This window comes from Nelumbo nucifera, chromosome 1 (assembly GCF_055504915.1).
Source record: "Nelumbo nucifera cultivar China Antique chromosome 1, China Antique-T2T, whole genome shotgun sequence".
Classification (NCBI taxonomy): domain Eukaryota; kingdom Viridiplantae; phylum Streptophyta; class Magnoliopsida; order Proteales; family Nelumbonaceae; genus Nelumbo; species Nelumbo nucifera.
Window position 1 is genome coordinate 156998511 of NC_142649.1, and position 15114 is coordinate 157013624.

Below are 15114 nucleotides of genomic sequence, written 5' to 3' on the forward strand. Positions count from 1 at the left end.
TTTTTTTGTAGTTGGGGCACATGTAGAACAGAGTCAAGAGAAAGGTTATTAGTGATTCTGACTTCACCCTGACCCGAGATTGGGGTTTGAGATCCATCAGTAACAATAATCTTGCCCTTCCCCAGGGTTAACTTATATGAGGTAAAATGTGAAGGCATACCAGTCATATGGGCACTAACCCCAGAGTCTACAATCCATGGGCTAAAGGAGGTGGAACAAGCAAGTGCAGTACCTGCCTTGGCATATGAACTAGATAGATTACTAAATCCAAAACAGATGAGGATGTACCACCCTTCTCTAGCTGCAAGAATATATTCCTGAGTTTGTCCATCACACTAGAGGAGTCAAGCACATCCGAGGGTTGAGCATCATTACCAACTGTAGCCAAGTAAGCATTGCCCTTCTTCCCAATTTTGTATTTCTCCGGTTTTATATGAGAATTGAGCTTCCAGCACCTTTCTTTAGTGTGTCTTGGCTTCTTATAGTACTCACAAATAACATCCTCGACCTTCTCTACAATGGGATGTTTGCTAGTATTTTGCTTGGGTTGAGATGACATAAAGGTAGAACGATCACTCATAAAGGATTGCATCATGGTGGTTCTTCAGCTTTCTTCCCCTTGTACAAGAGAGTAAGCAGTAGCAAGAGAGACAAAACCTGCATTAAGAATGTGTTGCCTGGTGAAATCAAACTCTTGGTTTAAGCTAGCCAAAAGATCAAAGACTCTATTCTCCTCTATGTACTTCCGATACTGCTCACCATCTTCAGGATCCTTCCAAACTAGAGCTTTCAAGTGATCCATTTCTTCCCAGATAGACTATAGAGAAGAGAAATACATAGCAACAAATCTCTCCCCTTGACACATACTGCTAGCTTCCCTCCAAAGATGATACACTAGTAGTATTGTTAACTTGGGAATAAGTAGCAACTACCCTATCCTAGATATCCTTGGCAGATGGAAGAAACATGTAATTTCGGGCAATATGAGGTTGCATTGAGCAAATCAGCTATGATAACAAGGGAGTTGTCCTGTTCCCACCTTGCAAATTTCAGGTCTTCAGGACTCGGCCTCACTTCCCTTCCTGTGATGAATCCCAGTTTACCCCCCCCCAGTAATGGTAAGTTTAGCAGACTAAGACCACTCTAAAAAATTAGCTCCGTCCAGTTTAACAGTAGTTGTCATACCATTGGAAATATCTGTAGTTCCTAAGAGCACGTCGGGAACCATCTGAAAATCCTTAAATGATTCCATATTCTAACAAGGCACCTTTTCACCAACCAAAAGGGACCCCCAACACTTTAACCGAGGTTCCAGACCCAAAAACTAGGTTACCACACGGTTAAGAACCAAAGGAAGACCCAAAAAACTAGGTTGGTGACAAAATAGAGGGAGAAAAAAATTCTCCCAAAAATCGCACAGTGCTCAGAAAATTACGGGGCCACTTCCCGTCAATCCCAAATTGAAAAAACGACCTGAATGGTCTAGGTTTTACAGCAGAAAAAAAAAATCATTAAACCTGTTGTACATGGCTTGACATCAGATCTGGAATTTCTGCGATTTTTTCCTTGAAAAATCCACCAAAAATCATAGAGGCTTCATATAATGACAAGAGTCATACCAATTTTTTTCTAAAATAAGGGCGAATCAAACTATGCTGGTTTCATAGACTATCACCGGCACCTGTACGGGCTGCTAAGTCATCAGGCGACGATCTGACATCAACAATTCGCCTCTGGGTAGGAGATCAGCAGAGAACCAACTCCCAGATGCTTCTACCCGCTCTGATACCAAGTTGCAGAAACTAGGGTTTCAAGAGAGAGAAAGAAAGAAGAGAAGAGAAGAAGAAGAGAAAGAAGAGAGCAAGTGTCTAGAGGTGTGCTATTCACTGTTCACACCCTCAAAAGTTTACTTAATAATTTGAAAAAATAATAATTACAAGAAGGCCCCTATCTGGGTGCCCAAATACTGAGAGAGTATAAGAAAGGAGAAAAAGACTAAAAACACCCCTGTCTAACCATTCTCAACAGTATTTATAAAGAAAAATTAGAAATAAAAAGAAAAAAATGGTATATAGAAATTTGTAAACATGGAGACACATTGAACAAGAGATGTATAGTTGTAGACACATAAACCAGTATAAGTTAAATCACATAAAACTTGAACAAGAGACTTTTCAGTTTTGCTCTTTCATCACTTCTAGACGTGCATAGCACATGCACTTACGGTAGTAGTAGTAGTAGTAATATAAATTGAACAGTAGTTTTGGCTCTTCAATTCTCAACCCCAAGCCTTGTGGAGGCAGCTGATTGTGGAGAAGTTTGGAAATAGAAATAGTGGTTGAGATCCTGGGCCTACTCCCTCTTCTGCTGGTCGTTCAGTCTGGAAAGGGATTGAGAACATTTATCCTAGTTTCTTTCAAGGGGTGAGGCTGAAAGTAGGGAACGGTAGAAGGATAAGATTCTGGCAAGACCCTTGGTGCAATAGCTCTGCCTTAATGGAGGTTTTTCCTTCACTATTTCTTATAGCTGAGGATAGGGATGTGATGGTGGCAGATCAGTTTGAGTGGTGTGGGAGTACAGGGTCTTGGTGTCCTAAATTTAGGAGACATCTCAATGACTGGGAGTTTTCAGACCTGCTAGCATTGTTCCAGCTACTTCAGACTCAACAACCATATCCAAATCATCAAGGTTCAGGGTTATAGAAATGGTCCAGTGATGGCATTTTCTCTGTTAAGTCCTTTTATTAGAAGCCGGCTTTTGGTGGTTCTCAGGCTTTTCTGTGGAAAGAGATATGGCTCCCTCACATTCCATCAAAGGCCTCCTTGGTTTGGATGGCAGCTCATGGTAAATGTCTCTCTAAAGATCAGCTGATCAAGAGAGGTTTGGTGCTGGACTCTCTGAACTGTGTCATGTGTAACAAGGAATCTGAGTCTGTTGATCATCTCTTCATTCATAGTAATGCCACTCATAAACCATTCAGTCACTTCTGTTCCCTACTAAATGCCAGCTGGTGTCTGCCAAGTTCTCTGCCTAATTTATTACTCTCCTGGAAACTGCCAGGCTCAAGTGGTAGGGGCAAGGTGCTTTGGAATACTCTTCCTCACAATGGTGTGTTGGGTTCTGTGGAAAGACAGAAATGGAAGGATTTTTTAAGGAAGTTTTGCTCTTTAGATAATGTGGTGGTTTGGGCTATGGCTACTCTGCATTCTTTGTTGTCTGCCAAGGATTCCTTCAAATATTTTTTGATCTGGTGCCACCCAAAATTGCTATTTTTTGTTGGGATGTGTTTCATGGAAAGATTAATACTTTGGACAACCTGCAAAAGAGAAGACCTTTCTTGTTCTGTCCCCTAACTGGTGCCTTTTGTACAAAGTTAGTGGGGAGGCTTGCTCTCACTTGTTTCTATCTTGTCCTTTGGTTGCAGTTATTTGGAGTTGGATTTTCTCTTTGTTTGCATGCAGGTAGAACCTACCAGCATGAAGTAAGCTTATTTTGTGATCCAGCTCTATTTATTTGGCCAACAAAATGGGGGAGATTTATGTGGAAGAGTGTTAGAGCAGCCACCTTTTGGACAATCTGGGAAGAAAGGAACAGCAGAATCTTCAATGAAAAAGAAAGAAGTCTCTCAGAACTAGAGGAGTGCATTCTAACAAGGGCAATACATTGGTTGAGAACCCTTAACTTATTTTACTCTTATACCTATGATGATCTATGGAGAAACTGATTGGCAGTGGCTAATAGCTCCACAAGAAGCACTAGAAGTATTTCAGATCAGTCTCCACTTGTGAATGGGTTCATAAAATTGAACTTTGATGGAGGCAGTCATGGAAATCCAGGGCTCTCAGGTGTGGGTGGGGCCTTGAGAAATGAGGCAGGCAACTTATTATCTCTGTTCTGAGGTCCACTGGGATCAGGAGACTCTACTAGAGCTGAACTACTAGCTGCTGTACAAGGAATTCAGATTGCAAGTCAATTGGGTGTCAACAGACTATGTATTGAAGGAGACTCTAAGGTGGTGGTAGGGTGGTTACAGGATCCAGATTCTGCTATTTGGAAATACATGGATTTACTAAGGAAAGTTAAGTGGCTCACAAGAAATATGACAATCAGAATACAGTAGGTGAGCAGGTCAGCCAATGCCATGGCTGATGCCTTGACTAAACAGGGGGCTGTAAGGAAGTTTCTTTTTGTGGCTGAGTTGTAATACCTTTTTTATTATTATTTCAACTTTCAGTTTTTGGGCTCAAGGGTGTGGCTGCATCTCATGCCCCCCAAGGGGAGCTTGTAACTGCTTTAATCCTTTGTCAATAAAATCCATTCATTTATCAAAAAAAAAAAAAGATTCCTTCAAATATATCCCACATCATCAGTATTTTGATTAAGGCTTCTCCGTATAGTTACTGGCTGTACATGGAGCTTACTGGACAGATATATGTTATTTTTGTTCGTTATAGTATAATTTCAATACAATACCTTACTTCTTTCTTCAAAAAATTAGTAATACAAATTGAACAAATATTTAGACACCAGGCATGCATTATCATGTTGCCATTTGATATTATATGGTCAAATTAACCAAAATAACACTCCCTAAATGTGTTAAGCTTTAAAAGGAAATAAACAATTTTCTTGTGTTAAAAAACATCTAGATCACTAACATTTGAGGATCACCCCTTGTATAGCCCAATTCCCTTAAGCACAATGCGTATGCCTATAGAGGCCTTGGCCTCAAACCAGGACCTTGAGGATTAAGCTTTTCTTTTTTGATCGTTATTATCTTGAGGCAGCCTTTGTTTGTGTCCCTTCAAGGTGTACAACTCATGCCTCAAGTCTTAAGCCTTTTAAAACCATGATGAAAAGACAAGAATAAGCAACCATAGATGATCATCTTTAATTTACTGCCATTGTGAGCCATGTTTAGACGGGTATACAGTCCAAGTGAACATCACGTAAAACAAAAGAATACATAGAAATACCAGGAAGGAATTGCAACTGCTGCAAGGATCGGGGATATCTTCCATAACTGGTGAAGTTGACTACTAAGTAACACTGTCAAATACTCAAGAATGCTGTTTTCCTGATCAAGGAAACAAGAGGAACCAAGTAGAACCAGAAATAGATAAGTAGAGACATGGAAAAATATAAAATACTGGAAGCACTATAAGAATAATCAAAACAACACCTACTTTGAGTGGCAATGATGTATAAATCAGCTGATATATCTTCATACTATGAATCCAAATATTAAACTGAAAAAATTAATTCTAATATCATTGACTATTATATAGCACAATTTTAAGGTGATATTTGGTGAAACCATTCCATATACCAAATCATATGATTCATGTTTCCTGAATAACCTATTTAAGATTTTTTTTTTTTTGGAGAAAGGTTTAACCAAATTTCATTAAACTAGAAGAGAATATGAGAGTATGTACGAAACAGGGGAGAACCCCAAAGAGATTACAAGGGAGGAATTCTGTCACTATACAGATTTTCTAAGTGAGCACCTAGCTTAGCTAAGCCATCTGCAATAGGATTTAACTCCCTCGGGATCCAAAACAGATTTGCATTTAGACAATTCAAGGAGTCCCTTGCTTCTGCCAAGTAATGGCTCAACCTCCAAGGACCAAATCCATATCCTTTCGCTATTTGGTGGTATTTTCTGAGTCCCCTACTATGGAGAGATTCTGAATACCCAAACTTTTTACTATTCTGATTCCAGTTGAAGCAGCCAGCACTTCAGCCTTGGTTGAATCTGTAAATCCAATTGGGCCACTGAAAACCCAGAAAATATCACCTCTTTCATCTCTTAAGATAACCCCAATTCCAGCCAAACCTGGATTACCTGCAGCACTCCTGTTGAAGTGTTAGATCATCCCACCATCCCTGAATACTACCGGTTGTCTTAAGCGAGTCTGAGTGAAGTGTGGAAAAAAAGAATGTTTGAATATTTCTGCTAAGATCATCATTTGAGAGATGTTGGAACAGCTCTGAATTAGCCACCCAGAAGTTACAGAGATAGAAGATATCTGAAATTAACTCATCGAGAGATCTGAGTTTATTTTCAAATAAGCGCTTGTTTCTTTCCTCCCAAACTCCCCACATTACTGCATGTAGCACCGTTTGCCAGTAGACTTTGCCTCTTCTGCTTGGACCATAACCTTGCCACTGATGAGTAAGGCCTTGAATGTGTTCTGGGAAAATCCAATGATAGCCTATCAGGTTTAAGAAGTACTGCCAGATCTTTTGAGTGAAATTACAGTGTATAAGAAGGTGATCGGCTGTTTCTCCATCTTGCAGACACAAGCAACAGGTGTGAGGAGAAATGTAATGTCTTCCCAAGGTCTTCTTCTGAAGGAGATCAGAAGTGTTTATTCTTTGAAGGCAGGCTTCCCGTATAAAAAAACAAACTCTAGAAGGGATGTTGCTGCACCAGATTTTCTTGGAAGGGAATGTTGAGCTGTCTTTCCCTGTGGTTAAAGCCTTGAATAGCGACCTGGAAGAGAACTCGCGATTTGGGTGAAGGGTCCACACTCGGGTATCAAGGGAGTGGGGGAAGATATAGACCTCTTTAATAGCTTGGATGAGGAACACAAGATCAGAAAATTCTTGGTCCCTTAAGGGTCTTCTCAGCTGTAAATTTAGATTGTTGATAGCAGGAAGGTCAGGAATACAAGAGGAAACACTCGAGTCTTTATCTAGGGAGAGGTTGAAAAGTCTAGGGAAGGAGGCTGCTAAGGTAGAATTCCCCCACCAAAGGTCTCTCCAGAATTTGATTTTTGAACCATTCCCCACTCTATATCTAACAAAAGAAAAGAAGGAAGGGTGTGAAGGGACTATACCTTTCCAAGGGTTTGAAGACTTTACCCAGTTCAAGAGGAGATTGCTATTCCGTCTGTTGTTGCTTAATCCATACTTGCTTGTGATGGCAACTGTCCAAAGAGCATTGGATTCAATGGGGAATCTCCACAGCCATTTACCCAGAAGAGAAGTGTTTTTTTTCTTTTAGATGTCCAACTCCAAGACCTAGACCCTCTTCCTCCTTTGGCTTGCAAACTTGATCCCAGCTTACCAAATGATTTCTTTTTTCCCCTCCTCTTCTTTAACAGTATCCCAGCACTTCTGAAGAAGAACAAGGGGAAGCCGTCTAGCCCAGGAGCCCTGTCTCCATCCATGCTAAAAACAGCCTCTTTAATTTCTGATACTTCGAAGCTTCTTTCCAGCCAAGTCTTCTTTTCTAAAGGCAGGGTTGAGCCTTCCCAACTCCTCAAGAAATGACTGCAGTTTCTCTCCTTAAAGTACAGACTTCTGAAGAAGGTAAGAAAAGCTTCTATGATCTCAGCATTCTCCACTTCCCTTTGGTCCACTTTCAATTTGGAGATGAAATTTTTGCTGTGCCTTCCTAAAGCATAAACATGGAAGAATCTAGAGTTATTGTCCCCTTAATTTAGTCATCTCACTCTCGATCTCTGCCTCCAATAAATTTCCTCTCTTCTGACTACCTTCTCCCACAGTTTCCTCAAGACGGCTTTACATTGCCTGAGTTATCTAGAGAGCCATTTTGTTCCCTTAGATCTAACTCTTCCAGCTCCAAAAGAATTCTCCTTTTCTCATCTTAAGTGGCTCTGAACTCTTCTTTTCCTCAAACTTTTAACTTCCTTTTTAGGAATTTTAGCTTCTGTGATAGTTTATAACCAACCCATCCCTCCACATTACATTCCTTCCACTAATTATATACATTTTTGGAGAAGTCCTTGTGTAAGGCCTACACTTTTTCCAGTCTGAAAGGGGATTTTCTTTTAGTGATCAATTCAGTATTCAGCACTAAGGGCTAGTGATCAGAAGTGCATCGAGGCCGAATTTACTGGATTAAATTGGGAAAATTCTCAATCCATTCTTGAGAGAGGAGAAATCTATCAAGACTGCAACTTATGTTATTTTCCTACATATTTGACTAAGTGGATTGCCCATTCTTGAGGGGAAGATCGCATAGAAAATTTTCTCATGCTTTGAGTTGAAGCTCTACCTTTTGAGTGCTCTTGGCTTAACCTTATGACGTTGAAATCTCCTGCTATACACCACAGAATGTCTTCCTCTTCATGCAAGGAATCCAACTCCTCCCAGAATCTTTCCCTCTCATAGGGAGAATTAGGACCATGCAATTAAGATCCAGTTGAACCCATCTTTAATGTTGGTGAAGAGGACCAAGATTGAGAATTCTCCTTTGTCAATCTCCAAGCCCATGAGTTTGTCTTCATTCTTTTTTTTTTTTTTTTGATCAATAACTCTGAAAATTTTCATTAATTAAGATGCTTTAGGATACAACAAGAAGTTGCAAAGAAATCAGCATAGAAGCTGACCCAGGACAGAATTACAAATGTGCCCAAAACATATCTGTTCTTTGAACCCCTTGCTTTGCTATCAGCCAAACTGTTGGCCGATCTCCTAACCCAACCCACTTGAATAGACATATTCCTTGACATCCATTTGAACCTTCTGAAATCATTCTTCAGCTGCCAAGTCACTCCTTCCCCTTTCTGCAACCATTTTATCACAGTTTTTGAGCCTCCCTCAATGATCAGTCTATTAATCCCCAACTCTTTGGCCTTCTCAACCCCATATACTGCAGCTAGAAACTCTGCCCTAGCCACATCACCCTCCTCCACAGGACCGGAGGACAAAGCAATAATGGAACCATTTTCATTTCTAATGCCCCCCCCCAATACCTTAAGGGCCTGGGTTACCCACACAACTCCCATTGAAATTCAGCTTCTTCCAACCCTCTGTTGGAGGGGACCAGATCTCACAAACCTGTCGCCTCATAGATGATGAAGCAGCAATAAGTCCCCAAACCCTGAAAAAGTCTTCAACTTTAAAATCTAAGAATAGCTTTAAGCTTTTTACCCAATGTGCCACCCTCAATGTTATTGTTTCAACTAAAGCTTCCTTGCATTTTTCTTTACTTTCAAATATTCTATCATTTCTTTCCTCCCAAATGGTCCAAAGTATTACTGCTCTAGTGCACCTCCACAGAATCCTTCCCCTACTTGTCTTACCACTGAAACCATTAGGGTTTAATAAATTTTCCATCCTGTCAGGAGAGGACCACCTGCACCCAAAAAGGGAAGTAAACCAATTCCAAATAAAACTGACAAAAAGGCATGATAAAAGGTGGAAAACAATCTCACCATTCGACTTACATAGGACACACCAATTAGGGGACAAGCACCAATTTGGTCTTTTCCTTTGAAGTACATCAAAGGTATTAATACAACCATGAAAGACTTCCCAACAAAAAGCACTGATTTTAGGGGGAATAGGAGGGCACCAAATTTCTTTGACTATAAACTAAAGAAAAGACTGTGTGGCAACCATCGAATGTAGAAAGGATTTACAAGAAAAAGATCCATCAGAATTAGGACCCCAAATTCTAGAATCTGGCCCACCTTCCCCTAAGAAAACTGAATTCAGCAATCCTAACAACTCAAAGACTGCTAACAGTTCAGACTCTCTAAGATTCCTATTAAAACCAAGGTTTCAATTCAATCCTGGAAGGTGAGAATGATGGTTTAGGAAATCAGAAATAGGCTTACCCTTGAACCTAGACAGATCACAAAGAGAAGGAAATTTCTCCCCTAAAGGAGTATCCCTAATCCACAAATCCTCCCAGAATCTGATTTTACTACCAGAATACAAATCATACCTAATAAAATTAAGGAACGTAGGGAGAACATCATGGATGGCCTTCCAGGGAGCAGCCAAGTTAGCCCTACGGAGACATCCAGCATCCCATCTGCTGCACAACATGCCATGAATGCTTGCAACCACTTTGTGCCATAATTTCTCATTTTCATTTGGAAACCTCCAGAGCCATTTGCTCAGCAAAGCCTGATTCTTCATTCTAACATTACCTATTCCCAAACCCCTTCCTCTTTCAGTTTCCTCACCTTCTCCCATCTAACCAAATGATCCTTCTTTTTTTCCCCTGGCTCCCATAGAAAATCCCTCGTGATTTTTTCAACTTTACTCACTATCCTTTGTGGCATCCTAAACACTGACATGTAGTACACTGGGAGATTTGCTAAAGTGGATTTAATTAGGGTTATTCTCATTCCAAGCTAAGATGATACCTCCTGAAGATCCCATTGTAGGAAAAGATGTCCATTTCTTACCCCTTATCCCCATATTTAGGGGCAGAGCCAGGAAATTTTTATAAGGGGGGCCAAAACCTAAATGAAGTATGGATGGACCCATAGGGGGGGCCAACCATTGAGGTGGAGAGTGGGCGGAGGGGAAAATTTACATAGAAAGCTGTATTACAGTAGAGGTTTTTTGAACCATAGGGGGGCCATGGCTCCCATGGGTTCCCCTTGGCTCTACTGCCCCTGCCCATATTGCTTTCATTAGCTTCCTGTCTACTGTCTCTTTTTTTTTATTCCTGTAGAATGACTATGTCCGGATTTTCTCTTTCTAAGGTCTCCTTCACTAAGTTTCTTTTGAGCTGACCTCCCAACCCACTGACATTCCAGCTTAAGATTTTCATTAAGCCTCTCTTCTGGAATTTCCCTTGTTTGTCCTACTACCTCCTGAATTTCTATCCTATAATCCCCATTGAAGCCATTGTATTCCTTTTTAGGTCCCTTTTTCCTGCTTTCTTCCTAAGAGTTTTTAGTTCTACTTTGTTTCTCCTCGATTATTCCCTTTTTCCTCCACTTGTCTCCCTTCTTTCAATTGCAGGATTAAGTTTGTTAACTTATCCAATCCTAGTTCCACCGAATCCTCACTTCCAATGCAGATTGAGACAACTGTCTGAAGAGGATCTGATTGCTTCGGGTGGAATCAAGGATTAAAGTATCGGTATTGAGTATCGTATCGGACAACTTGGATACAGATACGGGTGCGCTTGGGAAACGCATGGATACGAACAAAAAATATGGAAATGCTTGGATACAATAAGAAAATGCACACAAATTCCATAAATATATTAATAGCATTAAGTTTAATGTCAAAATAACTATAAACAATATATCAATACATAGGAATTGTATATTTAAATGCTATATATATATACATATATATATATACATATGAAGAAATATATTATAATTAATATAGCAAGACATGTAGATATTAAACAATTGTATTAATAATGCATCAATCAAGAGTCCAAGGCAAATATTATATAGAGTTTTACAAATTAATACATACAAAAAGCCAATATTATTTTATTATCTATTAAAGTGTAAGGCATAAAGCATATGCAACTATTATGTTTGAATTATTATATCATTTTTTTCTATTTTACAATTTTTATTTTTTAACATTAACAAAAAATTCAGCTAAAAATTTAATTCTTAAATGTTTGATAAGTAATATTTATATTTTGTAAACAACAAATGTGTTATTATAAAATGTAAATTAAAATATCAATTAATAATTTATAAAAATATATAATCTTAACTTAAAATATATCAAATCAATTAAAATTTTGAAAATGCGTATCATTTAAGAATTATTTATTCCATTATAAATTTTAATTACTAAAATAATTATTCCATTATTAATATTTTATCTTTATATATCTTAACTTAAAATAATCATTTAAGAATTATTTTAATAATTATGTGTGTATGGATTTTATAAATTATTTATTCCATTGATTTATAAAATACTAATTTTGAATATTGTTCTTTTTAATTTATAGTTAAAGTTTTTGAAAATAAATGTATGGTGTTTTTTGTTTGCATATAAACATTAAGTTTAATAAAAGTTATTTTATTACACTTATTAAACATGAAATAACAAATGGCTTTGTGGTTAATGTACACACGCGCCTTGGCATTGACCAACTTGGGTTCGAGTCTCCTCCCGTTTTTTTATTGTGAGACGTTGTGTCATTCATCGAAACCATGGTCGATATGCTTCTGTATCGACGCATATCAGCTGATATTATGCAATATGCGCTAATACGGTAGCGTATCGGACCGGTACACACGACTGGCAGGATACACCTGCAGTCGTAGCGTATCCCGTATCGGTGCTGTCTAATATTGATACGATATGCCCCGTATCGGGCGTATCGTGTCGATATTTTAATCCTTGGCTATGGTATACGACTTGTGTTGTTTACACATCACATGTGGATCAATGGATTTCTCATAGTTGGTCTTGTTGCACATGCAGCCATTTTTATGGTAAGAGACTAATCCAACTACTCAATAGTGCCCTGCATGTGTCTACTGCCTACAATAATTTTTTTTTTCAACTGGAGCATCCCCTATACTCAGATTCAACTAATTAATTATTTTAGGTAATTAATGTAGATGTGAATCAGTTCTCTAATATCAGGTCTAAAATCAGTGATTAGCAGTACAAATCAGATCTGAATGATAGTGCAAGAACTGTGTATGTCGAAGAGAAGAGGTAAGAGAAGAAGAAGTCGAATCAGTCTTCCTTCTCCTCTAACCCTATTTTATTAATCTCTAAAAACAAATTGATGATGACAAGTATACCCTTAAGTGGGCGGCCAGCTTGGCAGTTACATAAAGGAAATAAAATAAGAACAAATAACAAGCCCATTAAGTGAGGCCCATCAACATAAAATAAAAGATAAAATAAAGGATATCACATAAGAGGCTGTTAGGGCCCATTCGGCCCAATCTCTTTACACTCCCCCTCAATCTGAGCATAGATGTCAATCATGCCCAGCTTGCTTATATAGTGTGTCAATTTCCCCTTGGGAACTCCCTTGGTCAAGATATCAGCCAGTTGCTCTTCTGATGTGATAAATGGTAAACAGACTTCTCCTGAAGAGACTCTTTCCCTTATGAAATGTCTATCAACCTCAATGTGCTTAGTTCTGTCATGCTGAACCGGATTATGTGCAATGTTGATAGCAGCTTGGTTGTCACAATAGAGCATCATTGGTTGCTCGTAGTCCACCCCCAATTCCTCTAGAAGAGGTCGTAGCCATAGTAATTCTAACACACCATGAGCCATTGCCCTGTATTCTACTTCAGCTGAGGATCTAGCAACTACTGATTGTTTCTTACTCCTCCAAGACACAATATTCCCAGCAACCAGAGCACAATAACCAGAGGTGGACTTTCTGTCATCAATACATCTTGCCCAATCTGCATCAGTAAAGGTTTCCAGCTTCATGTGACCATGCTTAGCAAATAGAATACCTTTCCCTGGAGTACCTTTCAAGTAGCATAGAACCCTTTCTGCAACAGCTAGATGAGTATCTCTGGGAGAATGCATAAACTGACTGAGAACACTTACTACATAGGAAATATCTGGCCGAGTCATGCAAAGGTATAACAACTTCCCAAACAGTCTCTGAAACACTCCCTTATCAGACAACGGTGCACCATCTGTGGCAGAAAGCTTATGATTAGGATCAATGGGAGTGGAGATGAGTTTAGCTCCAAGTTTACCAGTGTCAGCAAGAAGATCAATGACATATTTGCACTGAGATATGAATATACCATCCTTAGACCGAGCAACTTCAATGCCCAAGAAATACCGAAGATCTCCCAAATCTTTAATTTCAAATTCAGAGTGGAGAAATGCTTTTAGTTTATCGGCCTCTTCAATGTCATTACCCGTGACCACAATATCATCAACATAAACAATCAAGAAGGTCACCAGAGAGTCATTTCTCTTCAAGAACAGTGTATGATCAAATTGTGTTTGAATGTAGCCAAAGGAGACAATAGCAGCCTGAAATCTCTCAAGCCAAGCCCGAGGAGATTGTTTGAGACCATAAAGGGATTTGTGTAGTTTACACACCTTGCCTTTCATTTCTTTCCCATAACACTCCTGGAGGTAGAGACATATAAACCTCTTCATGCAGATCTCCATTCAAAAAGCATTTTTAACATCGAACTGGTGTAGGGGCCAGTCAAAGGTACTGCTAGAGAAAGCAAGACCCTAACTGAAGTCATCTTAGCTACAGGAGCAAAGGTCTCAAGATAGTCAATGCCATACATTTGGGTGTAACCCTTGGCAACCAACCTAGCCTTATACCTCTCAACCGAGCCATCAGAGTGATATTTAATGGTGAACACCCATTTACACCCCACTGGTTCCTTCCCTTCCGGCAAGTCCACAACATCCCAGGTATGGTTCTTATGTAATGCTTCAAGTTCAGTCATCATAGCATCCTTCCATTCAGGTTGAGACAATGCTTTCGGTACAGACCTGGGTATCACATGTGAAGAGACAGAAGCAAGAAAGGAGTAGTAGGAAGGAGAGAGAAGGCTGTAAGATAAATGTTTGGAGATGCAATGGGTTGTACACTTCCGCTTGCCCTTGCGAAGAGCAATAGGAAGGTCAAGGTCAGGGACGGTCGAAGGTGGGTCGATAGGGGGCTGACCTGTTTCCTCAGGAACTGTGGGAGTGGCCAGATGCTCTTCTGAAGGAGTGGAAACAACCTGCATATGTCTGAATTTCCGCCTTTGGTAACACCTTTGGAGAGTAGGAGCAGAAGCAAGAGGAGGATCAGGGTTGGGTCCAGTGGAAGAGGTGGACACCCCATGATCAGACTCACAAGGGATGGGAAGAGGAACAACTGGAAACATAGCAAAGGGTTCATCAGATTTCTCCCCCTCAGGAGGAACACTAAAATAAGGAGTCAACTCTGCAAAGGTGACACCCCGAGATACAAAGCGGGTGCCACGAACTGGATTGAAACAACAATAACCCTTTTGTGTAGAGGCATATCCCAGAAACACGCACTTATGAGCTTTAGGTTTAAATTTATGCCTTTGGTGACTATGAATATGCACATAACAAGTACTCCCAAATACACGGAGAGGGAGAGAAAAGAGATCATCATCCGGGAAGAGAAGACTAAAGGGGGTTTTAAAGCCAAGGACCCTGGAGGGCATACGGTTGATTAGGTAGGTAGCAGTATGAATAGCATCTCCCCAAAACCTTACAGGAACATGGGATGCAAATAAAAGGGATTTGGCAACCTCAACCACATGTATGTTCTTTCTTTTCCCCGTTTTGTTGTGGAGTGTAGGAACAAGAGCTTTGATGAATAACCCCAAAAGTTTCAAGGTAGGTGGAGAGAGTTTTCTCAAAATACTCCTTAGCATTGTT

General features: G+C 39.6%; 1 protein-coding gene across 8 annotated transcripts in view; it reads right to left on the reverse strand.

Annotated features, from left to right (window-relative positions):
• The window catches only part of LOC104602787 (fanconi anemia group F protein (FANCF)), a 39850-nt gene that overhangs the window by 16974 nt on the left and 7762 nt on the right, over positions 1 to 15114 (reverse strand). For all 8 annotated transcript variants that reach the window (XR_736113.2, XM_010266600.2, XM_010266599.2 and 5 more), the window contains exon 6: positions 4977 to 5077. Coding sequence is in view for 7 of the 8 variants with exons in the window: in XM_010266600.2 (XP_010264902.1) it covers positions 4977 to 5077 (101 nt within the window). In the remaining variant the exon portion in view is untranslated. The remainder of the gene's footprint in view (positions 1 to 4976; positions 5078 to 15114) is intronic.